This window comes from Linepithema humile, chromosome 4, assembly GCF_040581485.1.
Source record: "Linepithema humile isolate Giens D197 chromosome 4, Lhum_UNIL_v1.0, whole genome shotgun sequence".
Lineage (NCBI taxonomy): Eukaryota > Metazoa > Arthropoda > Insecta > Hymenoptera > Formicidae > Linepithema > Linepithema humile.
The window spans coordinates 28,859,396-28,885,627 of NC_090131.1; the positions used below are offsets into that span (position 1 = coordinate 28,859,396).

A 26,232-nucleotide genomic window follows, 5' to 3' on the forward strand; every position below is an offset into this window, starting at 1 on the left:
GATAAGTTTAAACATAAGTTTTAAAAAGTTTTAATTTTTAAAATGTTTTTTAACATATTTCAAACATAGATAAGACTATCTATTTTACACGCGATAAACACGCGCTTAATTCACAGATTATTGTTTTTCGTCCTCTTCAATAGGAAGTTCCTCTCTGTTGTTAAAGCTATAAAAAGGAAGACCTGCTATCCACTTTAATGTTCTATATAATATTAAGTTAAGGTAAATGCGTGAAAAAAAATTACGAATGTCGTTCATTTAAAAGGATACGTTTGTTCCGAAATCTCAGTGTCCACCATATATTGTAAAATGTATTTCTTTTGAAACTTTTCTATTTCTTCTTCGCATTCTTTCCAGTCTAATGTTTCATGAAGACCATCTGTTCCATATCTTTTACCGTAATGATCATAATGTACCTGTCGATACATTTGTCTAAATAGTTTGTCTTTAAAAGATTAACTATTAAAGTCACACAACAAATTATAATTAATATTAAATATCTAATATCAATTTATAATCTGTTAATGTAACAAATGTCTCTGCATTTTAAAAAATTTAAAAAAAATTGAAAATGTCCAAAAACTCTTACATGACACAAACATAATCCTAAGCTGGGTGCAATTGGTATATCTAATTTATCCATCGTCTTGAACGCTTCGTTAATTCTTTCTTCGGGTACAATCTTCCTCGCAACTGCGACTACAACCGCGACCATTTTCCGAATTTGATGCAGCATAAAGCTTTGTCCTTTAATTTCCAACACCGTGAATTCCATATCGTTTGAAACAAATGTCTCCGCGCAACGAAAACTAATTATGTAGCGTCGTGCACGTGGATCTAATGGTTTTCTGGAATGAAAACAAAATGTGCTTTAATTTTGGATTTCAAGTGAATGTAATTTTTTCGATTCTGTTTTACTTACACTTTTGACGTAAAATTATGAAAATTGTGAGTTCCTTCTAGAAGCTTCAAGATAGAATTCAATCTATCTAAAGATTCCGGAGATAATCTGTAATCAGTATATGGTTTTCCATTGATAGTTGATAGCTGTTGAATTCTCTCTTCTTCATTAACTTCTTCTCCAACTTTTAACAAACTTGGATCTTCCGATGTAAATGCAAATGACGGAATGATATATCTATAGGTACGTGCATCGCATTGATTTTTGCTGTTGAAACCTTTTGTTACTCGCTTTATTCCAAATACCCTGATTACATCAGGTAAAAATTCATTTATTAATGCCTTGTCAGCCTTTTCCGCTGCAAAAAAGTTACTGACATTAAGTTCTTTGCCTTCAAAGGGCACTCTGGTGACATAAAGTTTATTAATAATTTAAATAAAATTTAAAGTGTTATACATTAGAATATTCTTAAAATATCAATATCTTACGTAGCTTCAGTGAGACAATCTGTCTAACTGCTGATACTCCTTTATCTGTACGTGCAGCTCTTTGAAAATTGATTGTACGAATATCCTTAAAATGTTCCTCAGATATCAAATTTGCCTTCAACAAAGCAGTGACTAAATCTTCCTCAATAGTTTTCATACCAGGATTTCTTTGCATGCCATAATAATCTTTACCAAGATAACCCAGTAACATAGCATGATTTTTCCTTTTAATTTTTTGTACTACTTCTGTTTCTGTCTTTTGTACCTTAGCTTCATTTTCATTGTTATCATCTAATATTGGTCTCTTATTTCCAAGTAATGTATTTACATCAGGCTCAACTATAGGATCCATTATGACCGACATAGCTCTGCAGCAATTATTCTCTAAGGAGAAAATTTTTAATATTTTAATAATTATACATTAGATAGGCATTAAGTAATACCTAAATTAAACTTGAAGCATATATGGTTCAAATTAAATAAAAAAAGTAAAAATTACAAGATAACTCAAACTTCAAAAGCTCACTCTCACTCAAAGAGAGCTCACTCTTTAAATTTTTTAAGTTTACAAAAATAATTCTTTAACATATCTTAATTTGTTGTATATTGCTAAATATATTTTATATGTACCTAATTGAATTTTTACCCGACGAATTGTAGAGTTGCTTAAAAAGCAATGTTTTGTCCTGTACAACATTGGCGATATAATCCCTATTTTATAAATGATTTTTACATAATTAAAATATGAAATTTAAATATCGAAAATATTCTTATTAAAAAAAACTCACAATTCACAAAATTAATTTAACACGAGACTTTGCAAGGTTCTATTTTCTCGTGCAATTGACAATCTATTGCACCAACTTGCATTAAACTTGTATTGATCATAGCTTATGTAAAGTTTAGATGTGAATGCTTAATTTCGCATTGCCAATTTTCTCTACAGTTAAAAAAAAGATTTACAATGTTGTTGAATGGAAAAATTATAATTTTTTAATGAAATTGCACGTCAAAGTTTATGCATTTTTATTTCGACTATAAATTACAATACATATGCATTTTATAAGAAAGCAATTTCACAAAATGTTATCTGGTCCTCTGTATATTCTATTCCCACAGATCATGTTTGCTAACAGCTGAGCGGCTTTGAGCGGCTCGACTTAACCTCAAATGTGAAACGTGAAACAAGACTGAACGAGATAAAAACGTGAAATATAGTAAAGATAATAGCAGATTTATATATATATTTTGTAGTTTTATTTCCTCTTTCTTATATTTTATAATTTCTCAACTAGTAAAAATCTTTCCAAAGATGCTATTAAGATATGTAACTCCAGTATTTACTTATGGGAAATGTATACAGGTATAACTCTATTGCTCTTTTTTTCTAAAAGCTAAAGTAATCTACAATAATATTTAATTTAAAAAAATTTTTGATTAATAAGGCCCTATTTTTTTGAATTATGAAGCAAAAGATGAAACAATCACAAATTGTTTCATTTTGTTTATGATTTAAAATATAGAAGTTTTAAAATACTTCAATGCATAATATACTGAAAGTATCATTTATTTAAATATGTAAAAATTGTAACATTACAAATGTAAAGCAACTAAACAGGTAAAAATCTATTTCAGAACAATGTACCAGCATTGTTTAGTGCTATTAATTATACTGACATTACACAAGTCAGATATATCAATAAGCACTGGAATCCAAAATTTAAGAAAGAAAGAAGACAAAAAGTTGTAAAAATAAAACTACCGGACTTTAACGAAAATGAAGATAAAGATTCTACTGAAATGACCACGGAAGAAATGAGATCAAAGATGAAAGAACATGGTTATATTCCACAGAAACCTTGGCAGGAAAGGCCAGCATATATCAGCTGTACTCCTGCAATTTTTGAATCCTATGTTGCTCCTGAGGGAGATGGAAAATATTCTGCTATTACGAAAGAGGTATATTTTGCATTGCTTTAACATAATATTTTAACATAATATTTTAATTTTGTATTATAGATATGTTCTCTCTATTCTTTAATCATTTATTTTGTGATTGAAATATAGGGTGCAAAGCAAAAGTTTACATTTTTGGAGAAAAAAGGCAAATCTTTACTGGCTATTAGAAAAATTAAAACATTTGATGACTTGTTTAAGACATCCTATTTTGTAGAAGAAGCCTTGGAAATTTATCAAAAGGCACATGAAGCTTTAGCTGCGTAAGAAATAACAAATATTTATATATATTTCTATACTTTTACATTTTTTAAATTTTAGTCATAAACAATATAAGTTAAAAGAATGATAAGTAATCTGTAAGTTTTTTTTATTTATTTAACATAATATTAAATAAAATATTTTTCTTAAATTTTAGTAAAAATCGGAAGAAATTACTAGAATATGTTACAGAAACAGCATATCCTGTAAGTTTCAAATGTATTCCATGTGTTGCCAACTTAAAATAGAAATTTATATTATATTTATTATCATATAATAATGCACTATATTGCCATAATTTCTGTATTTTTAGAAAATAACACATAATATGATGAATAAAACTATACACTGGAAATTCTTAGAATCTTTGGAACCAGCTCGCGTTGTACACGCAAGGACTACGGATGTGATATCGAAAGAAAATATTTTTGCACAGCTTACTGTTCGGTTCCATACACAACAGGTTTGATAATTTATTCTCTAGTTTTCTTTTACTTTTCCTTACAACACTAATAACTAAACACAATTTTTCCCCTTTGCAGATGTTAGCAATTTATGATAGGTTTGGTCGTTTAATACAGGGAAGCGAAATTCTAAGGAAAGACGTATTAGAATACATAGTGTTCGAAAGACATATGGCTAATGAATACGGCACTTGGCGAATTCATGGTAAAATTATACCATCATGGATGACTCCAACGGACATAGCAGAAAGTACATACGTATTGCCGAAAGAGAAACGTGATCCTGAACCTACGGGGCCGCCCCCAGTGGAAGCTACGTTAGTAGAAGATACACCAAAGGATGTATCAAAGGATGCGACAAGTACACAACTTGCGTAAACTCATGACATGTAATTTATGTAAGTAATGTTTATATTATATATTGTATAAGATTAAGATACAAAATATATTGCAATTTATGCAATAGTTAAAAGTGTATTTTGAAAGATTTTGTTCGATATTCCTCCTAACAGATATAATTACAAAGTTACTTCCTTTTCGTTCATTTTAGGATATCATATTATAAGATCATATATTCTTTTTAATAATACTTTTACATTTGATCATATTTAATTAATAATCTTATTACTTAGTCAGTAATGAAAATTACAGTGAGAATTAATTATACTAGAACATAACATTATGATATAAGATTCTATAATGTTATAAAATTCTATTTATTTTATTCATTTTTATGCCTTAGAATTTTTTATCATATCGATATGATATAAGATTCTAAGGCATAGAAACGAATTAAATGTACTTTAACATTCTAGACCATTTTTTTCTTTAAAACATAAAATTTCAATGCATCCAGTAAAGTTTTAGGCTTGTCAAATAATGACATAAAATTTTAAAGTATAGAAATGAATAAGATACATTAATATTACAATATACATTTTATTTTTTATTAGACACTATTTCTATTTGCAAGTAAATATTCTGTAGAATATACATTTACAATTAAAAGGAAAAATAATTACAATTGTTTAGGTTTAATATAAACAAATATGATTTTTTCGATTATAAAGACAATAATAGCAATTATCATTCCACAGCATATCACTGCAATTACTAAAGAAACTTGATATATTTCAATCGGTTTCGGTAAATTATCATCATAATTTTGTTTAATTCTCGGTTCTAAATAACGATTCTTCAATGCATCCAAAAGTCCAACTTCCATTAATTTGAGTATTCTATTTATAATAATTTATTATAAAGTATTATGAATCAATTATAATCTTCAAAATACTCTACTTAGAATATCATTTTAAGCAAATATTTTTTTACCCAAGATCCACACTCCTTTTGTATTTAAAGTTTCTCGCGATGCCAGAAGCTACCCACATTTTCCAATAAGGCCTTCCAGTTCGATTTAAGTTGCATGCAATATGTCCTGTCACTTTATATTCATCTTCACTTTGGAATATAGCATACTTTTTTCTTTGCAAAGATGAACATACCTTTCTGTGCATGTCCTCAATTTTTGATTCTACGATCAAGCGTCTTTCTCTTTTTGCTCTTATAAATGATTTATCAGTGATTACCTATAAATTAAAAAAAATATATTAGAAGAGCATGTATAAAATAAAACACTTCAAAATAAAGTAGTTAGTTAAATCATGATTTAATAAGAGATCTCTTTAATACGCAATCTGAAAATTATTAAATTATAAATCAATATGATAGATCCATACATTATTGAATATATGTTAATCAATACCTTAAATCCGATTTCTCCACTAGAACCTTTCATAGTGATAACGTTATATTTAGTATTAGTCACCAGAGACTCGAAACTATCGAATGGCGGTATAGAGATACTTTTTGTTATATAAATGAATAATACAGCACCAAATGCCATATACATTACAGAACAAAAAAAACCCAGCGATACTTCTAATATCCTTGATCTTCTAGCAAGAGAATGAGGAATATAGCCTATTACAATTATTTAAATTAATAATCTTTTTATATTTAATAAATGAGTCTATTAATGTTTTTTTTTTTTCTTAATAATTATTATTTGCATAGTAAAATTCTAAAAATTTATATATTCAATTATAAAAATATATCAAATCCTTTAATATAACATTAAATAATTTTTGCATTATTACTTTATTTTGTTGCAACGCATATATTTTTTATAATGAATTAATTTATTTCTGAAACGAAAGTGAATAATATTGCACTTAAACTGATTATTTGTACGTACTTTGATTGCAGAGATTTCCGAAATTATAAAATAAATGTTCACTGAAACGCGCAGCTGGATATTTATGTTCAGTCTGTAGCGAAATATTTTCTGTTAAATAGGTGCATACGCTTAGTAGTATATGCATAACGAATATGCCACACCATATTTTCCAAGAGAAAACTTTTATCATCCATTCGTTGTCGGGCATCATTTCGCGACGAATGTACAAATACTGTCTGTAAAATTATTTAAGATTATTATTAATATTGTGATACAGTTGGGTTGTTAAGACGTCATCGATATATCGGAGCTACTAAATTTAGAGTTAGTAGTGATTTCTTATTTAAAAATCAAGATTTCTTGATTAGAAATTAAGAAATTGTGGTAAATACCCGTTTAGTCCATAAGGCATCGTAAAACGAGTAGCCATTAGTCGCGAATGAAACGTTTCAACTTTTGGTATTGCAATGGTTTCATTGCGAGCGATAATAGCTAATAATCCGTCAAAAGTGGAATTTTTATGTTTTACACCCAAGCTGTTTACGTTTACTTTCACTGGCTTCAATCTAAAAATTAGAAATATTTTCTAGTTAGTCTTGTTAATACGACAATCTGTTTTTATGATGTAATCTATGCAATCTTACGTAAAGTTCAGCGTTTTGGAAAGTAAATTCCATATTTCACCGCAAAGTCCTGAAACTTTTGTATTGTTGGCGTAGAAAGTCAAAAAATGCGGTTCCTGTAATACGTAATCGATAAAATTATCATGCAATCTCTTTAGTATTAATTTATATTCTTTAATACATTATTATTTTGTAAGTTATGTCCATTAATTTTTCTTTGAGCATAGATAGATATTCTTTACGTTATTGTGGCGATTGCTTTTGTAATCATTGGGGATTTCCAGTTTAAGTTAAAAACATGGTGATGCATTAGCTCATACTTAGTCATCAAATTATCTTTTCTCAGAGATGTTTTTAATTTTGTTTTTGAAGATGTAGGTTATATAAGTGTTATAAGAAATGAAAGCTGTAGTCTTTTCAGAGACAAAAATTTCACACAGTTTCAATATATAATAAATATTTTTAAATAATCAAATTTTTTAATATACAAGTTTTTGTGTACAAATCGTGCTTTATTAATTAACAAATAATATCTAATCAATTTGTAGTGAGAAATTTGGATGCATGTGCAAAGTATATAAAAAAATAACTGTGATTTTTAAAAATGTACCTGGTAAGAAGTTAAAGTCAAGTTCTGCAGTTGGAAATTGTAAGTTTCCAGCTCTCGACTCTGTCTAAATCGTTCTTGTTGCATCATAGCATAAATCGGTATACTGAAAATTGGCACAAAACTCTGCCGCGTTTTGCTCCAAATCACACCGTTTATCGTGTCGGACGATGATAACATTTTATATAATATAAGAAGAAATAATAATCGTCTCATTCGGATGTACTGTTGATGCCGTACGAAAACTTGTAGAATTGTCTCTTTGGATAGCGCAGCTCAAATTTCTTATTACACGCATACTTGCTGATATATTATTCAAGCTCGATATTCAATAAAAGCAAAACTTATCACGATCGGATTGATTTCTGTGATAGATGTAAAAAAGACGCCTGTCATCGTGTCACTTTAGATGAGATCTTTTTCTTGAAATCTCGTTAGCGTGTGTCGCGTCAATCTTTAGATTGTTAATTTCGATTTTTTTTTATTTTATACTGTATATTTTCTTTTTATTGTTGAGAATGTGTATGGAAGTACATGGAAGAACAATTGCAAGTTATGGCATATTGTAAATATTATAGAAAACTATTGCAAAAATAGATAATAGATTTATTCGACATATTTGCTTTTCAAGCGTTATCTTATTCGAACAATAAATATAAATCCGTATCGGATTTTATATATATCACCCCTATATTTACAGGTAATCAACTTTATTTGTTATCATGATCTGCGAAATGTCATGCTTTAATGGCACATTGATACATTGTCATGGCAAAACTAATGCGTGCGTTGAAATGGCGAAGGTCAACTCTATAAGGTCATATGCTATAATTTTTTTATACAACTGCAATATAAATTATGTATATAATAAAAAAATAATTAGTATATATTAGAAAGGCAATAGAAATAAATTATGAAGAAACAGAGAGGGGTGTTTGCTAAAATAATTATTATTTGGTATTTTACATATATAGATTCATGTACAGTTTTCTCTAAATATATCCAAATCTTATTCCTTAACGTCTACGTCTACGTCTACGTCAAACGTTCTTTGTATCATAATAATATTTTACATTCTTTAGAATGAGTATTGTAAATGAGATTAGTATCCCGCAATAGAGTATTAGAAAAATCAAATGCACTTGTTGCAAATCAATCGTTTTGAACTTGTTCTGCTCTTTACTCTCTAGCTTGATATTTAGCCAACGAGCCTTAAGAGCGTCCATTATGTCGACTTCCTTGAACTTGATAAGTCTGGAAAATAGAGAATGACAATAAAAACAAAATTTAACTTATATAATAATTTTTTAAATATTGGACATAAATAATGACTAATTTATTTGCGCGACACTTACGTTGAGTCAATGATTTTCTTGTAGCGGAATTCCTTCTTAAGTGCAAACGTTATCTAGGTCTGATTGTAATTGCTCATAGATTCAAGCGAGCAGCCGTATCTGTTCAATGCCATAAATCGATCTTCGATCTCAAATAACGTGTAATTTTTCATGCTGTCATAGATTTTGCTATGAATCTTCTCCGCGATATCTATGAAATTTATACACTGATTTTGGCCAGCTGTATTATTCCCGTATTTATTCTAAAATAATAAGCTATAATGTAATAAGCTGTCACAGATTGCTTAAAAATGCATCTTTTATACTTTTTATTCAACCTACTAGTTAGATATATATACTATCATTTTCTCTAATTTATAGAATACGTAATTTTATTGTATACGTAATTTTATTGTATGCCATTATTTTAGGACAATTATTTTATTTTAATATTGTGATACAGTTGAGATATTATGATGTTATTGATATATCGAAGCTAATAAATTTAAAGTTAGTAGTGATTTCTTATCTAGAAAATATGGATTCTTGATTAGAATTAGATTAAGAAATTGAATAATGCGAATAATGATGGTATAATATATAAATAATGGTGATATTATAATATTATTTTTCTTAAGCATATAATTAGAATATATAATTCTTTCTAACTAAAAAGGTAAATAGCGCGCACAGTGCGCGCTTGTGTCCCTAGTTTAACAAAATTACTTAAGAGAAAAGAAGTCCATTTCTCTATCAAAACTTATCGAAATTTATGAAAATAAATATCTATCTTTACTCAATATATCCTACATTATTCAGAAACGCCGATATTATTTTTGTACGCAGATGAATAACTCTGTCAAAATAAGTTTTAACAAAAATATTTAAACATATTCACAATTTTACGATTTAAAAATATTTAAAATATGTAAAAATATTTAAAATATTTAAAACATTTAAAACATTAAATATATTCTCCATTTAAATACAGGTATTTAAAGATAAGCTTAAAGCTTTAAAAACTATAATTATTCAGCAAATAAGAATAAAATGATGATACGAAATTTACAAAAATAATTTGGTGCACTTTATAAAAAAAAAAAATCGACGATGATGTCATATCTGAAAATAAATCAGAATAAATGCATACATATAATAATTTGTTTATGTACTCATATCTGTTGAGTAAATTACATCTATTTATTTCTGCAATCAACATATTAATTGCATTTAACGCAGTTAAATAATTAAAAAAAATACGCGTTTTTTTGATATAGTCATAATTTGAAAGTAGTTTTATTTTATATACATAAATAATACATTATTTGTCCATTATTTCTCACAAAACCGTATATTCGTGTATATACTGCAACGTCTCTTTCGCTAAGATGTTATTACTGTACATACTCGGCATGAGATGCTCCGGGTGTTTTGGTAATTGTTAGCTAGATTTGACTGACGTATCAATATTTACATACAAATGAAAAATCATGCGTCTTCTTTTGTCCTGTTTTCTACTTTTCGATAGAAAGGTTCTTGTATCATATTCAGTTATACGCGTTCAGTCACTTCAAACGGACACAATGTCACTCATAACTAAAGAACATGGGAATATTATATAAATCTGACGGATTTTAAAGCACAGTGCAAGTATTGTAAAATTAAATTTAATTATATAGAAGATGCAAACTCTTTAAACGTCATATAAAAAGTTTCCATACAAAAATTTGGGAATACGAAGAAGAGAGAAAACTAATAAAAAAGCCATGGATGTATTTCAAGTATTTAAACCTATTATTTTCACAATGTATTATCTGTGATGCAAAATTTCTGTCTACATCTAAATCTGAGGATTTAGAAGATCACTTGAATTCGCATTCTGAAAAACAACGGTGGAATCATATACTTCGAAGTTCGAAAGGGAAATATTGGACACAGCGAAATAATTTTGTGGTGGAATGTAATATTTGTCACACCAAGTTAAATCTTTATATTCACCATTATCTGGATATTCATATAAGAAAGACACATTCTGACAAATTGAAAAATATGCAAGAGACACATGACCCAGTTGATTCGTCAGAACGTGTTTCATCACTTGAAACGAACATAACTTTTATGCCACTATGTATTGCAACTAAAAAACATATATGGGAATATTATACAAAGTTGACGGATTTTAAAGCACAGTGCAAGTATTGTGAAGTTAAACATATTTATATAAATGATTCAAGCTTTAAACGTCACATAAGACTATTCCATAAAAAAATTTTGGAATTCGAAGAAGAGAAAAAACTAATAAAAGAGCCATGGATGTATTTCAAGTATTCAGATCAACTATTATTACAATGTATTATTTGCGATGCAGATATTCTGTCTACATCTAAATCTGAAGATTTAGAAGATCACTTGAGTTCGCATTCTGAAGAACAACGGAAGAATCATATCCTTCAAAATTGGAAACGGAAATATTGGACACAACGAAATGATTTTGAGGTGGAGTGTGATATTTGCAACAACAACATATCTCTTCAAATTCATAGACATCTCGATTTTCATATAAGAAATAGACATTCGGACAAATTGAAAATTATGCAAGAAACACATGAGCCTGTTGATTCGTCAGAACGTGTTTCATCACTTGAAACGAACATAACTTTTATGCCACTAGATATTGCAACTAAAAAACATATATGGGAATATTATATAAATCTGACGGATTTTAAAGCACAGTGCAAGTATTGTGAAATTAAATATATTTATATAAATGATCAAAACTTTAAACGTCACATAAGGAAATTCCATATAAAAATTTTGGAATTCGAAGAAGAGAAAAAACTAATAAAAGGGCCATGGATGTATTTCAAGTATTCAGATCAACTATTATCACAATGTATTATTTGCGATGCAGATATTCTGTCTACATCTAAATCTGAAGATTTAGAAGATCATTTAAATTCGCATTCTGAAGAACAACGGAAGAATCATATCCTTCAAAATTGGAAACGGAAATATTGGACACAACGAAATGATTTTGTGGTGGAGTGTAGTATTTGCAACAACAACATATCTCTTGATATTATAAAAAATCTCGATTTTCATATAAGAAAGACACATTTGGACAAATTGAAAATTATGCAAGAAACACATGACCCAGTTGATTCGTCAGAACGTGTTTCATCACTTGAAACGAACGTAACTTTTATGCCATTAGATATTGCAACTAAAAAACATATATGGGAATATTATATAAAGCTTACGAATTTTGAAGCACAGTGCAAGTTTTGTGGAAATAAATATATATATATAGATAATGGAAACTTTATACGTCATATAGCAAAACTCCATGAAAAAATTTGGAAATACGAAGAAGGGGGAAAACTAAGAAAACGGCCATGGATGTATTTCAAGTATTTAAACCAATTATTTTCACAATGTATTATTTGTGATTCAAAAGTTCTATCTACATCTAAATTTGTAGGAGATCACTTGAATTTGCATTCTAAAGATCAACAGAACAGTCATACATTTCGAAGTTGGACAGAGAAATATTGGATACAAAGAAATGATTTTGTGGTGGAGTGTAATATTTGTCACGACAACTTACCTCTTTCTATTCAGGAATGTTTGGATTCTCATATAAAAGGGACGCATTCGGACAAATTAAAAAATACGCAAGAAACACATGACCTATTTGGTTTATCAAATCGCATTTCATCACATGAAACAGACAGAACATTTATGTCACTAAAAGATAGTTACGTATTGTTAAAGAGATGTCCACCTTACAATCTTTACATATAAAAAATATATTAAAAATTTTAATGTTGAAGAAAAATATATTTCAATTCATTTGCGTGAAATGCATTATTTGTGTTGAGAACATTTTATTTTTATTTTAATTCAAAATTTGAAAGATTATTAACGCTCGCATTCAAGCGTTCTAAAGAACAATTAAAAAACATACATTTCAGAATTGACCATATACCAGGGGGTACATACTAATAGTGATGATTGAAGTAATCTGTAATACTAGTCACAGAAGCACATCTGTTGCTATGATAACGCATTTCAATGACCATGTTAAAGATGAACATCATTTGAGAAGCCAACTAAACTGAAAAAATTGTAAGTTTGATTGTTAATATTAGTGTTTTTCTTAATATTATTATATATAATTAATTTTTTATCTTTTTCAAATCGCGTTTAATTTATTAAGAATTTACAATATAACGATCACAGCAAAACCAGACAATTTCTTTTTTCATGTATTTTATAATTGTTTATATAGATTTATTCTCCCTCAGAAGGTGACATGATAAAAATGATAGAAATGAGTATGATGATAACGGCGTCCAAGTACCAATCAGCAATAATGGCAGTTTTGATTTTGACGATTTTAATTTACTAAAATTTAATATATCCAAGAAAAGTGGCGTATATAGATGTGACGTATAATTATTTGTTTTATGTTATAAAATTATGAATATGATTTTGAATTTATGTTTTATAATAAACAAAATTACATTTTTTATTATATTAACTATAATTATGAATTTTATTACGTACTTATGTTTTAAATTCATAAACTAATTAATTATATCTGTTATTACAATCTGCGAAATGTCATGCTTTAATAGCATATTGATACTTTGTCATGGCAAAACTAATGCGTGCGTTGAAATGACGAAGGCCAACTCTATAAGGTCATATATTATAATTTCCCGATACAACTGCAATATAAATTGTGCATATAATAGAAAAATAATTAGTATATATTAGAAAGGCAATATAAATAAATTATGAAGTAACAGAGGGATATTCGCTAAAATAATTATTATTCGGTTTTCCACATATGTATTTAGATTCATGTACAGTTTCCTCCAAATATATCAAATGCTTATTTCTTAACGTCTACGTCTGCGTCGAACGTTCTTCGTATCATAATAATATTTTATATTCTCTAGAATGAGTATTGTAAATGAGATGAGTATTCCGCAACAGAGTATTAGAAAAATCAAGTGCACTTGATGCAAATCGATCGTTTTGAACTTGTTTTGTTCTTTATTTTCTAGCCTGATATTTAGCCAACGATCCTTTAGAGCGTCCATTATACCGACTTCGTTGAATTTGATAAGTCTGGAAAATAGAGAATAACAGTGAAAAAAAAAATTTAATTTATATAATAAATTTTTTAATATTGGACGTACAGATAATGACTAATTTATTTACGCGATACTTACGTTGAGTCAATGGTTTTCTTGTAGCGGAAGTCCTTCTTAAGTGCGAACGTTATCCAAGTCTGATTGTAATTGCCTATAGACTGAAGCGAGCAGCCGTACCTGTTTAATGCCATAAATCGATCCTCGATCTCAAACAACGCGTAATTTTTCATGCTGTCGCAGATTTTCCTATGCATTTCCTCTGCGATATCTATGAAATGTATGCGCTGATTTTGGCCAGTTGTATTATTTCCATATTTATTCTAAAATAATAAGCTATAGTGTAATAAGCTGTCACAGATTGCTTAAAAATGCATTTTATATATTTTTCATTCAATTTTTTAGTTAGATATATATACTATTATTTTTTCTAATTTATAGAATACGTAATTTTATTGTATGCCATTATTTTAGTACAAATTTTTAATTTTTTTTCAATTATTATAAAAATTATTTTTTCTGTGAGCAATTGTTTTTAAAAGTGATTAATATTAAGATTAATTAAAATTCCTGTATTAATAGAAAAAAATTGTAGATCTAAAAACTTGAATCTTAGATATTTACATGAAGGTAATTGAAGAGGAAAGAACCACGGAATGCTAATAGAACATATTTAGTACTGTTAAAAAGTGTTTCTATGTCTGTAAACGGCAACGTCGTTTCTCTATTCGTCATGCGATATATGAGATGGGAGCTGAAGGCTAACAATACTAGCCACGCAAATATGCTTTTTGATAGCGACAAGATCTTGAATTTGTTGTGATAAGCGTCAGGTATATAGCCTGTAAAAAAGCGGATACTAATTTATCTCATTCCAATTTTTTGATGCTTAACTAATGTATAAATTGATGTACGAAAATATCTTTCACATATGTTATCATTCAACTTATATTAGAAATATACACAAATTTTTATTAATTACTGTTACAAATACGCTTTCGCTTAATTTATTTCTTATCACATTAAGCACCTTGCGCACACATCATAGCGAAAGAATGGAAAAAATGATCGCCTAGACTGAAATTTGTGCAGTCTTTCTTCTTGCGTTTAGAATCGGTCGGTATTTTTTGTAAAAAATAACCGACGCAGCTTATAATGATGAACAGGAAAACTATAGAATACCACGTTTTCGGGGAAAACAGCGTAAATACCCACTTATTATCATATAGCCGTTCCGGTTGAACATAAATATGAAACCTGAAACTTCAATTCATTAATGTCTGCTGATGATATCAGAAAATTCTCTCATTTTCTTTTTTTTTATTAAATTCTACAAAGAGAAAATATTTAACTAATAATTCGAAAACGTGTTATAGATGAGCAACTTTTCAGTTGCAATTTATTACTGAGCGTGGATTGACGCGAAACCTCACGTGCTTTTCCAAAGAGGTATCGTATAGTCCACGACGTTCATACGAGCTTTAAAAAATCCGCTTCTCAGGATTACTTGTACTTCGTCACGTGCAAGCATGCCAACTAGACCTTTATAACTGCCATTTTCTGTTCTCTGACCGAAATCTCGATTCGTAGTTTTTATCGGAACAAACCTGAGAGAAAATATAATAATTTTTAATTATTGGATAAGTAGCTGAGCGAATGAAGCTCACGATATAAGATCTGTGCAGTATTGCGTAGAAAATTGTACTGTTCACTGTGACGTACGTAAAATTCAGATAATCCGCAAGAAGATACCACAGCTCGCCGCAAATACCGCCGACTTTCGTATTATTGTCGTAAAACATCACCATATTCTTTTCCTGCGAACATATGAAATTTCCAGACAACAGAGTATCTAACAGACGTCTCCAAAAAATGTGGAACATTTTTGAAATGTCTTTTAGACACTCGAGTGTTATTTTTGTTTGATATTATATCTACATCTTGATTAGAATCTTTGCACCTCATAATACACAGCTTTCACTACTTCGTGCTTCATATCGAGCTTCTCTTCAGCTCTATATTTGGCGAGGGTTTCCTCTTGAAGAGCGGCGAATTGCGGGATACTGAACAACTGTACGAATTCTTGCTTCTGTTTGCGCCAAATTATTCCATTTACAGCGCAACAGCTCGCGATCGCGAACTGAAAAATTGCGATCGTTAAAACGCATCGTGCAGCCATTCCTCGCAAACTTCTATCCTTGAACTACTTCTACGTCGTTTCACGTCGCGTAGAATATAGGTAAGCAAGGGTATATATAGAGATTGCAGTTTTTAACCCCGTACATCACCCCGGTGTGTTTATTGTTTTCCTCTAATGGGCCCATGTCAATCTTAATGGACAGTTGTTGCGAGATTGGCGAAGATCGATATGTGATATGGAGATAAGTCATTTTTCAAATTGATAGACGTCACGCAACGTAATCACATTCATCGGTAATGATTCAGTTAGATGGCTTCCAAACTGATCAGATTTTTATTCTGCATGTCAATTTATATTTTTATTAGAAATATTGAAATAATTGATGTTTTAATTTTTTACAATCTTCTTCTGCTTGAATTCTTTCAGAAATGTGATGTTTTTAACTGTTCTTTTATAGAATTTGCAGATATGATCATCATAAGATTGAATTTTGCAAGAGTTTCATAATTATTCGAATTTAAGTGTAAAAAAAGCATAATTAATATATAGGAGAACATAAGAAAATCAAAATTTTATTATTTATACGTGACAATGTTTAATTAATAATTTTATTATAATTTTAATAATTACAGCATTAATTATTACAGCATTAATTATTACAGCATTAATTCTGACTTAGCAATAGCGGCCATTACAATATAAATACAATATTTTCTAATCGCGTAGAAATTATAATTTGCAAATAAATTTTCTGTAGAATATGTTCGCGATGGTTGTGAAAATGTAGTCAAAATTACTTCGGTTTATAAGCATACATGATTTTTTTGATTGCAGGAATAATGAAAGCTATTATTATTTCACAGCACATCACTTCAATTACTAAAGAAACTTGATCCATTCTGATCGTTTCCGTTTTATTGACATTAATATCGTTTTGCAATGTCTGTGGCTGCCGACGTTCTATCAACGCATCCAAAAGTCCAACTTCCATCAATTTGAGTATCCTATTTATGAAAATCATTTATTCATATGTAATCAACTATCATGATTATATTATAATTCCTGTCGACATTTTTGTTACCCAAGATCAATAGTTCTTTTATATTTGAAATTCTTTGCGACGCCGGCAGCTATCCACATTTGCAAGTAGGGCCTCCCAACCAGAGTAAGGCGGCATATAATACCTCTTCTTATTTCAGACTCATCTTCACCTTGAAGTAAAACGTTACATTTTTCTTTCGTGGAACATGCCATTTTGAACATATCCTTGACTGTTGATACAGCGATATCGCGTTTTGCTCCTCTAACTCGTACGAAAGTTTCGCGAGTACTTACCTATAAATTAGAACAAATATATTTGTAGCAGAAAATTTTAAATCTAAGTTATTAAATTATATATTAATAAATGATAAATATTGTTACTTATCTTAAACGTGATATCTGCAATAGAATCCTTTAGATTCACGGCACTATATTTAGCATGTATTATCATAGAATCGAAAGAATCGAATGATGGTATAAAAATACGTTTTGCCATATAAATAGACAGCACAGTATCAAATACCATGTGCAATACAGAACAAAAAGGACCAGCGATATTTCTAATATCCATGATCTTCTAGAAAGAGAATGGGGAATATAGCATATTACAATTATTTATATTAATAACTTTTAAATATTTAATAAATGAGTCTCTTAATGTTTTTTTTCTTAATAATTATTTTCGCATAGCAAATTTTTGCATTGTTACTTTATTTTGTTGCAATGTATATTTATTTATAGTAAATTAATTTACTTCTGAACAAAAGTAAATAATATTGCACATAAACTGATTATTTGTACGTACTTTGATTGCAGAGATTTCCGAAATTATAAAATAAATGTTCACTGAAACGCGCAGTTGTATATTTATGTTCAGTTTGTGGTGAAATTCTTTCTGTTAAAAAGGTGCGTACGCTTAGTAGTATATGCATAACGAATATGCCACACCACATTTTTCAAGAGAAAACTTATCATCCATGCGTTGTCGGGCATCATTTCGCGACGAATGTACACACAAATACTGTCTGTAAAATTATTTAAAATTATTATTAATATTATGATACACTTGAGTTATTAAGATGTTATCGATATATCGAAGCTGCTAAATTTTTTTAGTTAGTTGTGATTTCTTATTTAGAAATCAAGATTTCTTGATTTCTAGTAATTAAGAAATTGAATAATACGAATAATACGAATAATGATGGCCATTATTTATATAATATGTAATATATAAATAATGGTGATAATATAATTTCATTTTTTTTAAACTAATAATTATAATATATAATGCTTTGTAACTAAAGAGCTAAATAGCGCGCACAGTGCGCGCTTGTGTTCCTAGTTGAACAAAATTACTTAAAAGAAAAGAAGTCCATTTGTCTATCAAAATCTATCGAAATTTATCAAAACCCGTATCTTCATTCAATATATCCTACATTATTCAGAAACGCCGAAATTATTTTTGCACGCAGATGAATCACTGTGTCAAAATGAGTTTTAACAAAAATATTTAAACATATTTAAAAAATTTTAAAATATTTAAAATATGTAAAAATATTTAAAATATTTAAAATAATAAATATTCTCCATTTAAATACGAGTATTTAAAATTGAGTCTAAAGCATTAAAAACTATTATTATTGAGCAAATAAGAACAGAACGATGATACGAAATTTAAACCAATAATTCGGGGCACTTTGTAAAAAAAAATAGACGATGATGTCATATCTGAAAACAAATCAGAATAAATGCAGAATTTATGCATTCATATCAGTTGAGTCAATTACATCTATTTTTTTCTGCAATTCGCATATTAATTGCATTTAACGCAGTTAAATAATTCGTAAAAGTACACGTTTTTCTTGATATAACCATAATTTGAAAGTAGTTTTTTTTATATGCATAAATAATATATTATTTGTGCATTATTTCTCACAAAACCGTATATTCGTGTATATGCTGCAAACGTCTCTTTCGCTGAGATGTTATTACTATACATACTCGGCATGATATGTTACCGCATGTTTTGGTAATTGTTATCTAGATTTGACGTATTAATATTTACATTCAAAGGAAAAATCATGCGTCTTCTTTCGTCCTGTTTTATACTTTTGAACGGAAAGGTTCTTGTATCGTATTCAGTTATACGCGTCACTTCAAACGGACACAATGTCACTCATAACTAAAGAACACATATGGGAATATTATATTAATCTGACGGATTTTAAATCACAGTGCAAGTATTGTAAAATTAAATTTATTTATGTACAAGATGGAAACTTTAAACGTCATATAAAAGAATTACATACAAAAATTTCGGAATACGAAGAAGAGAGAAAACTAATAAAATGGCCATGGATGTATTTCAAGTATTCAGACGAATCATTTTTACAATGTATTATCTGTAATGAAAATTATCCCTCTACATGTAAGGCTGAAGATTTAGTAGATCACTTAAATTCGCATTCTAAAGAAGAACGGAAGAATCATATACTTCATAAATGGACACGGAAATATTGGACACAACGAAATGATTTTGAGGTGGAGTGTAATATTTGCAACAACAATATATCTCTTCAAATTCATAAACATCTGGATTTTCATATAAGAAAGAAACATTTGAACAAGTCGAAAAATTTGCAAGAAATAAATGACCCAGTTGATTCGTCAGAACGTGTTTCATCACTTGAAACAAACATAACTTTTATGCCACTAGATATTGCAACTAAAAAACATATATGGGAATATTATATAAAGTTGACGGATTTTAGAGCACAGTGCAAGTTTTGTGAAATTAAATATATTTATGCGACAGATGAATACTTTAAAAGACATATAAAGGAACACCATGAAAAAATTTGGGAATACGAAAAAGAGAAAAAACTATTAAAATGGCCGTGGATGTATTTCAAGTATTCTGACCAATCATTTTTACAATGTATTATCTGTAATGAAAATTATTCGTTTACATCTAAATCTAAAGATTTAGAAGATCACTTAAATTCACATTTTGAAGAAGAGCGGAAGAATTATATACTTCACAGTTGGCCATGGAAATATTGGACACAACGAAATGATTTTGAGGTGGAGTGTAATATTTGTCACGCTTACTTAACTCTTTTTATTCAGAAAAATATGGATTATCATATAAGAAAGAAACATTCGGACAAATTGAAAAATGTGCAAGAAACAAATGATTCTGTTGATTCGTCAGAACGGATTTCATCACTTGAAACAAACATAACTTTTATGCCACTAGATATTGCAACTAAAAAACATATATGGGAATATTATATAAAGTTGACGGATTTTAAAGCACAGTGCAAGTATTGTCAAATTAAATATATTTATGTGACAGATAAATACTTTAAAAAACATATAAAAGAACACCATAAAGAAATTTGGGAATACGAAGAAGAGAGAAAACTAATAAAATGGCCATGGATGTATTTTAAGTATTCAGACCAATCATTTTTACAATGTATTATCTGTAATGAAAATTATTCGTCTACATCTAAATCTAAAGATTTAGAAGATCACTTAAATTCACATTTGAAAGAAGAGCGGAAGAATTATATACTTCACAGTTGGACACGGAAATATTGGACACAACGAAATGATTTTGAGGTGGAGTGTAATATTTGCAAGAACACCATATCTCTTCAAATTTACATACATCTGGATTCTCATATAAGAAAGACACATTTAGACAAATTAAAAAATATGCAAGAAACACATGACCCAATTGATTCGTCAGAACGTGTTTCATCACTTGAAACAAACATAATGTTTATGTCAGTAAATATTGCAACTAAAAAAAATATATGGGAATATTATATAAATCTGACGGATTTTATAGCACAGTGCAAGTATTGTGAAATTAAATATAATTATATAAATGATGCACACTTTAAACGTCATATAAAAAGTTTCCATACAAAAATTTTGCAATACGAAGAAAAGAAAAAATTAATAAGAGGACCATGGATGTATTTCAAGTATTCAGATGAACTATTATCACAATGTATTATTTGTAATGCAGATATTCTGTCTACATCTAAATCTGAAGATTTTGTTGATCACTTGAGTTCGCATTCTGAAGAACAACGGAAGAATCATATCCTTCAAAATTGGAAACGGAAATATTGGACACAACGAAATGATTTTGAGGTGGAGTGTAATATTTGCAACAACACCATATCTCTTCAAATTCACATACATCTGGATTCTCATATAAGAAAGACACATTTAGACAAATTAAAAAAAAAGCAAGAAACACATGACCCAATTGATTCGTCAGAATGTGTTTCATCACTTGAAACGAATATAATTTTTATGCCACTAAGTATTGCTACTAAAGAAAATATATGGGAATATTATATAAAGCTGGCGGATTTTGAAGCACAGTGTAAGTTTTGTGAAAATAAATATAATTATATAGATAATGGAAACTTTATACGTCATATAGCAAAACTCCATGAAGAAATTTGGAAATACGAAGAAGGGGGAAAACTAAGAAAACGGCCATGGATGTATTTCAAGTATTCAAACCAATTATTTTCACAATGTATTATCTGTGATTCAAAAGTTCTATCTACATCTAAATTTGTAGGGGATCACTTGAATTTGCATTCTAAAGATCAACAGAACAGTCATACATTTCGAAGTTGGACAGAGAAATATTGGATACAAAGAAATGATTTTGTGGTGGAGTGTAATATTTGTCACGACAACTTACCTCTTTCTATTCAGGAATGTTTGGATTCTCATATAAAAGAGACGCATTCGGACAAATTAAAAAATACGCAAGAAACACATGACCCAGTTGGTTCATCAAATCGCATTTCATCATATGAAACAGACAGAACGTTTATGTCACTGAAAGATTGTTATGTATTGTTAAAGAGATGTCCACCTTATAATCTTTACATATAAGAAATATATAAAAAATTTTAATCTCGAAGAACAACATTCATTTTTCAACTCATTTGCGTGAAATGTATTATTTGTGATGAGAACGATTTATTTGTATCTAAAAATTTTGAAGGTTATTTACGCTCGCATTCTAAAGAACAATTAAAAAACATACATTTCAGAGTTGATTATATACCAGGGGGTACATACCAAAAGTCATGATTGAAGTAAACTGTAATGCTAGTCACAGAAGCACATCTGTTGCTATGAGGACGCATTTCAATGACCATGTTAAAGATGAACATCATTTGGCAAGCCAACTAAACTGAAAAAAATGTTGTAAGTTTTATTGATATTATTGTTAATATTAGTATATATAATTAATTTTTCACCTTTTTCAAATCGCGTTTAATTTATTAAAAATATACAATATAACGATCACAACAAAATCAGACAATTTCTTTTTTAATGAATATTATAATCGTTTATATAGATTTATCCTCCCCCAGAAGATGACATGATAGAAATGAGTATGATGATAATGGCATCCAAGTACCAATTAGCAATAATGGCAGTCTTGATTTTGACGGTTTTAAATTACTAAAAGAACAATGGCGTATATATATGTGACGTATAATTATTTGTTTCATGTTACAAAATTATGAATATGATTTCGAATTTATGTTTTATAATAAACAAAATTACATTTTTTGATATATTAACTTTAATTATAAATTTTATTACGTACTTATGTTTTAAATTTATAAACTAATTAATTTTATTTGTTATCACGATTTGCAAAATATCATGCTTTGATAGCATATTGATACATCGTCGTGGCAAAACTAATGCGTGCGTTGAAATGACGAAGGCCAACTTTATAAGGTCATATGCTATACTTTTTCGATACAACTGCAATATAAATTGTGTATATGATTGAAAAATAATTAATATATATTAGAAAGGCAATAGAAATAAAAAATTATGAAGAAACAGAGAGAGATATTCGCTGAAATAATTATTATTCAGTTTTTTATATATAGATTCATGTACAGTTTTTACTAAATATATCCGAAGCTTATTTCTTAACGTTTAAGTCTACGTCAAATGTTGTTCGTATCATAATAATATTTTATATTTTTTAGAATGAGTATTGTAAATGAGATGAGTATCCCGCAATAGAATATTAGAAAAATCAAATGCACTTGATGTAAATCGATCATTTTGAACTTGTTCTGCTCTTTATTCTTTAGCCTGATATTTAGCGAACGATTCTTAAGAGCGCCCATTATGGCAACTTCGTTGAACTTGATAAGTCTGGAAAATAGTGAATGACAGTGAAAACGAAATTTAACTCATATAATAATTTCTTACATATTGGACATATAAGTAATGACCAATTTATTTGCGCGACACTTACGCTGAGTCAATGGTTTTCCTGTAGCGGAAGTTCTTTTTATGTGCAAACGTTATCCAGGTCTGATTGTAATTGCCCATAGATTGAAAGCCCATAGATTGAGCAGCCGCGCCTGTTCAATGCCATAAATTGATCCTCGATCTCAAGCAACGCATAAAAATGTTGTCATGATTCATAGGCGCCCGCAGAAATTTGTCTAGGTAGGGGCAAGTCTAAAATCTTCGAGGCTATGTTTTCACATAATATTCTGTTATAATAAAAAAAGCAGCGAGAAACCTGTGTAGCTTAAAGTCAAGATTTATATTGTTTAAATTAAAAATGTTTTTTGAAAAAATGTTTTCTACTTATCACACATTTTACTGTAAAACAACCCATTTATAATTGATAACAAGTGTACTTACGATAATACATTTCTAATATTTTATTTATAACTTCGATGAAACGGCTACACCAACGGGTATAATGTATAATAAAACTATTTAATAAAAATATGCAATTTTGTATCACATAATGAAGCACGATCGCAACGTCTAAAAAGTGGATTTCTTGAAAAATGTTAATAAATACAGTCGCATCTTCGTTAGCCTGTCGACTATATAACAATGTTGCTAGATGGGACGTTTTTTTCGGGGATGTGCGAAAATAAGCGTCTCATTTAGCAACACTGCTACATAACCGCTAGGAGATACATTTTATTCACTATCGAAAACGTCCCGAGAGGCGCGCGATGCCGCTCGAGACAGACGCAACGCTGCACGACATTGTTTGTCAAAGTTTTTAACTTATACGAGTCATTCTGAAAAGTAACACACACTATATAAATATTATAAAAATTTTATTATTTTTTATTTAAAGATCGAGCAATGTACCATTTTATTAAAAAATTCAAAGAGTCATATTTCAGGGGGGGGGGGGACAAATGCCACTTCTTGCCCCCCTTGCGGGCGCCTATGTCACGATTGCTTGAATTTATAAGCAAACATGATTTTTTCGATTACAAGAATAATGAAAGCTATTATTATTTCACAGCACATCACTTCAATTACTAAAGAAACTTGATCCATTCTGATCGCTTCCGTTTTATTGACATTAATATCGTTTTGCATTGTCTGTGGCAGCCGACGTTCTATCAACGCATCCAAAAGTCCAATTCCCATCAATTTGAGTATTCTATTCATGATTTATATGCTTTATATTTCATATGTAATCAATTATCATGATTGTATTATAATTCCTGTCGACGTTTTTGTTACCCATAATCAATAGTTCTTTTATATTTGAAATTCTTTGCGATGCCGGCAGCTATCCACATTTGCAAGTAGGGCCTTCCAACCAGAGTCAGGCGGCATATAATATTTCCTCTTATTTTAGACTCATCTTCACCTTGGAGTAAAACGTTACATTTTCCTTTCGTGGAACATGCCATTTTAAACATATCCTTGACTGTTGATACAGCGATATCGCTCCTCTAACTCGTATGTAAGTTTCACGAGTACTTACCTATAAATTAGAACAAATATATTCGTAGCAGAAAATTTTAAATCTAAGAGTTAATAAATTACATATTAATAAATGATAAATATTGTTATTTACCTTAAACGCGACATCTGCAATAGAATCCTTTAGATGCACGACACTATATTTAAAATGAGTTATCATAGAATCGAAAGAATCGAATGATGGTTTAAAAATACGTTTTGCCATATAAATAGACAGCCCAGCACCAAACGCCATGTTCAATAGAGAACAAAAAAGGCCCAGCAATATTTATAATATTTTTGATCTTCTAGCAAGAGAATGAGGAATATAGCCTATTAAAAATATTTAAATCAATAATTTTTTTATATTTAATAAATGAGTTTATTAATGTTTTTTTCTTAATAAAATTATTTTTTTCTTAATAAATAATTTTTATAGAAAATTTTAAATTCATATATTTAATTATAAAAATATGTCAAATTCTTTAATAAAACTTTAAATAATTTTTACATTGTTACTCTATTTTGTTGCAATGTATATTTTTTTTATAATAAATTAATTTATTTCTGAACGAAAGCGAATAATATTGCTCTTAAACTGATTATTCGTACGTACTTTGATTGCAGAGATTTCCGAAATTATAAACAAATGTTCACTGAAACGCGCAGTTGCATATTTATGTTCATTTTGTGGTGAAATATTTTCTGTTAAAAAGGTGCGTACGCTTAGTAGTATATGCATAACGAATATGCCACACCATATTTTTCAAGAGAAAACTTTTATCATCCATGCATTATCGGGCATCATTTCGCGACGAATGTACAAATACTGTTTGTAAAATTATTTAAAATTATTATTAATATTATGATACACTTGAGTTATTAAGATGTCATCGATATATCGAAGCTGCTAAATTTAGAGTTAGCAGTGATTTCTTATTTAGAAATAAAGATTTCTTGATTAGAAATTAAGAAATTGAATAATGCGAATAATGATGGTATGATATATAAATAATGGTGATATTATAATATTATTTTTCTTAAACATATAATTATAATATATGATGCTTTGTAACTAAAAAATGTTAAATACCGCGCACAGTGCGCGCTTGTGTCCTTAGTTTAATAAAATTACTTAAGAAGTCATTTTTGGATCAAAACTTATCGAAATTTTTTAAAACTCTTATTTTCACTTAACATATTTCGC

The 26,232-nt window shown here is 28.9% G+C and overlaps 5 protein-coding genes and 2 long non-coding RNA genes across 10 annotated transcripts; 3 read left to right on the forward strand and 4 right to left on the reverse strand.

Annotated features, from left to right (window-relative positions):
• Positions 1-14: 14 nt before the first annotated feature.
• On the reverse strand, positions 15-2,302 carry Pus1 (Pseudouridine synthase 1). The gene is made up of 6 exons (XM_012368842.2): positions 2,020-2,302; positions 1,390-1,773; positions 923-1,259; positions 590-848; positions 271-416; positions 15-202 (listed from the first exon to the last, which is right to left on the reverse strand). Exons 1-6 carry the CDS (start codon positions 2,084-2,086, stop codon positions 118-120), a joined length of 1,278 nt encoding a protein of 425 aa, XP_012224265.2. The 5' UTR covers positions 2,087-2,302; the 3' UTR covers positions 15-117.
• Positions 2,303-2,484: 182 nt separating this feature from the next.
• Positions 2,485-12,985, forward strand: mRpL45 (mitochondrial ribosomal protein L45). Of its 3 annotated transcripts, none has more exons than XM_067354222.1 (7): positions 2,485-2,752; positions 3,025-3,348; positions 3,457-3,608; positions 3,764-3,812; positions 3,920-4,069; positions 4,149-4,468; positions 12,848-12,985. In XM_067354222.1, exons 1-6 carry the CDS (start codon positions 2,702-2,704, stop codon positions 4,446-4,448), a joined length of 1,026 nt encoding a protein of 341 aa, XP_067210323.1. In that variant the 5' UTR covers positions 2,485-2,701; the 3' UTR covers positions 4,449-4,468; positions 12,848-12,985. The 3 variants fall into 3 exon arrangements, with proteins under 3 accessions (XP_067210323.1, XP_012224429.1, XP_012224430.1); XM_012369006.2 differs by lacking the exon at positions 12,848-12,985 and adding an exon at positions 8,240-9,598; XM_012369007.2 differs by lacking the exon at positions 12,848-12,985 and having other exon boundaries at positions 4,149-4,547.
• Positions 5,089-6,286, reverse strand: LOC136999689 (uncharacterized). Its single transcript, XM_067354239.1, has 3 exons — positions 5,836-6,286; positions 5,403-5,659; positions 5,089-5,308 (listed from the first exon to the last, which is right to left on the reverse strand). The coding sequence occupies exons 1-3, from the start codon at positions 5,980-5,982 to the stop codon at positions 5,089-5,091; spliced, it is 624 nt and encodes a 207-aa protein (XP_067210340.1). The 5' UTR covers positions 5,983-6,286.
• Positions 6,454-7,645, reverse strand: LOC136999696 (uncharacterized). Its single transcript, XR_010890014.1, has 4 exons — positions 7,543-7,645; positions 6,954-7,048; positions 6,702-6,875; positions 6,454-6,545 (listed from the first exon to the last, which is right to left on the reverse strand). It is a non-coding gene; the product is annotated as an uncharacterized lncRNA (long non-coding RNA).
• On the forward strand, positions 9,854-12,521 carry LOC136999681 (uncharacterized). Its single transcript, XM_067354197.1, has 2 exons — positions 9,854-12,283; positions 12,355-12,521. The coding sequence occupies exons 1-2, from the start codon at positions 10,644-10,646 to the stop codon at positions 12,377-12,379; spliced, it is 1,665 nt and encodes a 554-aa protein (XP_067210298.1). The 5' UTR covers positions 9,854-10,643; the 3' UTR covers positions 12,380-12,521.
• Positions 12,986-13,780: 795 nt separating the features above from the next.
• Positions 13,781-16,295, reverse strand: LOC105673398 (glutamate receptor ionotropic, kainate glr-3-like). The gene is made up of 7 exons (XM_067354245.1): positions 15,996-16,295; positions 15,758-15,852; positions 15,469-15,642; positions 15,066-15,292; positions 14,660-14,877; positions 14,117-14,358; positions 13,781-14,012 (listed from the first exon to the last, which is right to left on the reverse strand). The coding sequence occupies exons 1-7, from the start codon at positions 16,212-16,214 to the stop codon at positions 13,781-13,783; spliced, it is 1,407 nt and encodes a 468-aa protein (XP_067210346.1). The 5' UTR covers positions 16,215-16,295.
• A 1,692-nt stretch (positions 16,296-17,987) lies between these two features.
• LOC105673399 (uncharacterized) lies at positions 17,988-26,181 on the forward strand. 2 transcript variants are annotated; one of them, XR_010890005.1, is made up of 3 exons: positions 17,988-21,757; positions 21,829-22,469; positions 22,624-26,180. It is a non-coding gene; the product is annotated as an uncharacterized lncRNA (long non-coding RNA). The 2 variants fall into 2 exon arrangements; XR_010890006.1 differs by having other exon boundaries at positions 19,167-22,215; positions 22,313-22,469; positions 22,624-26,181.
• Positions 26,182-26,232: the final 51 nt, after the last annotated feature.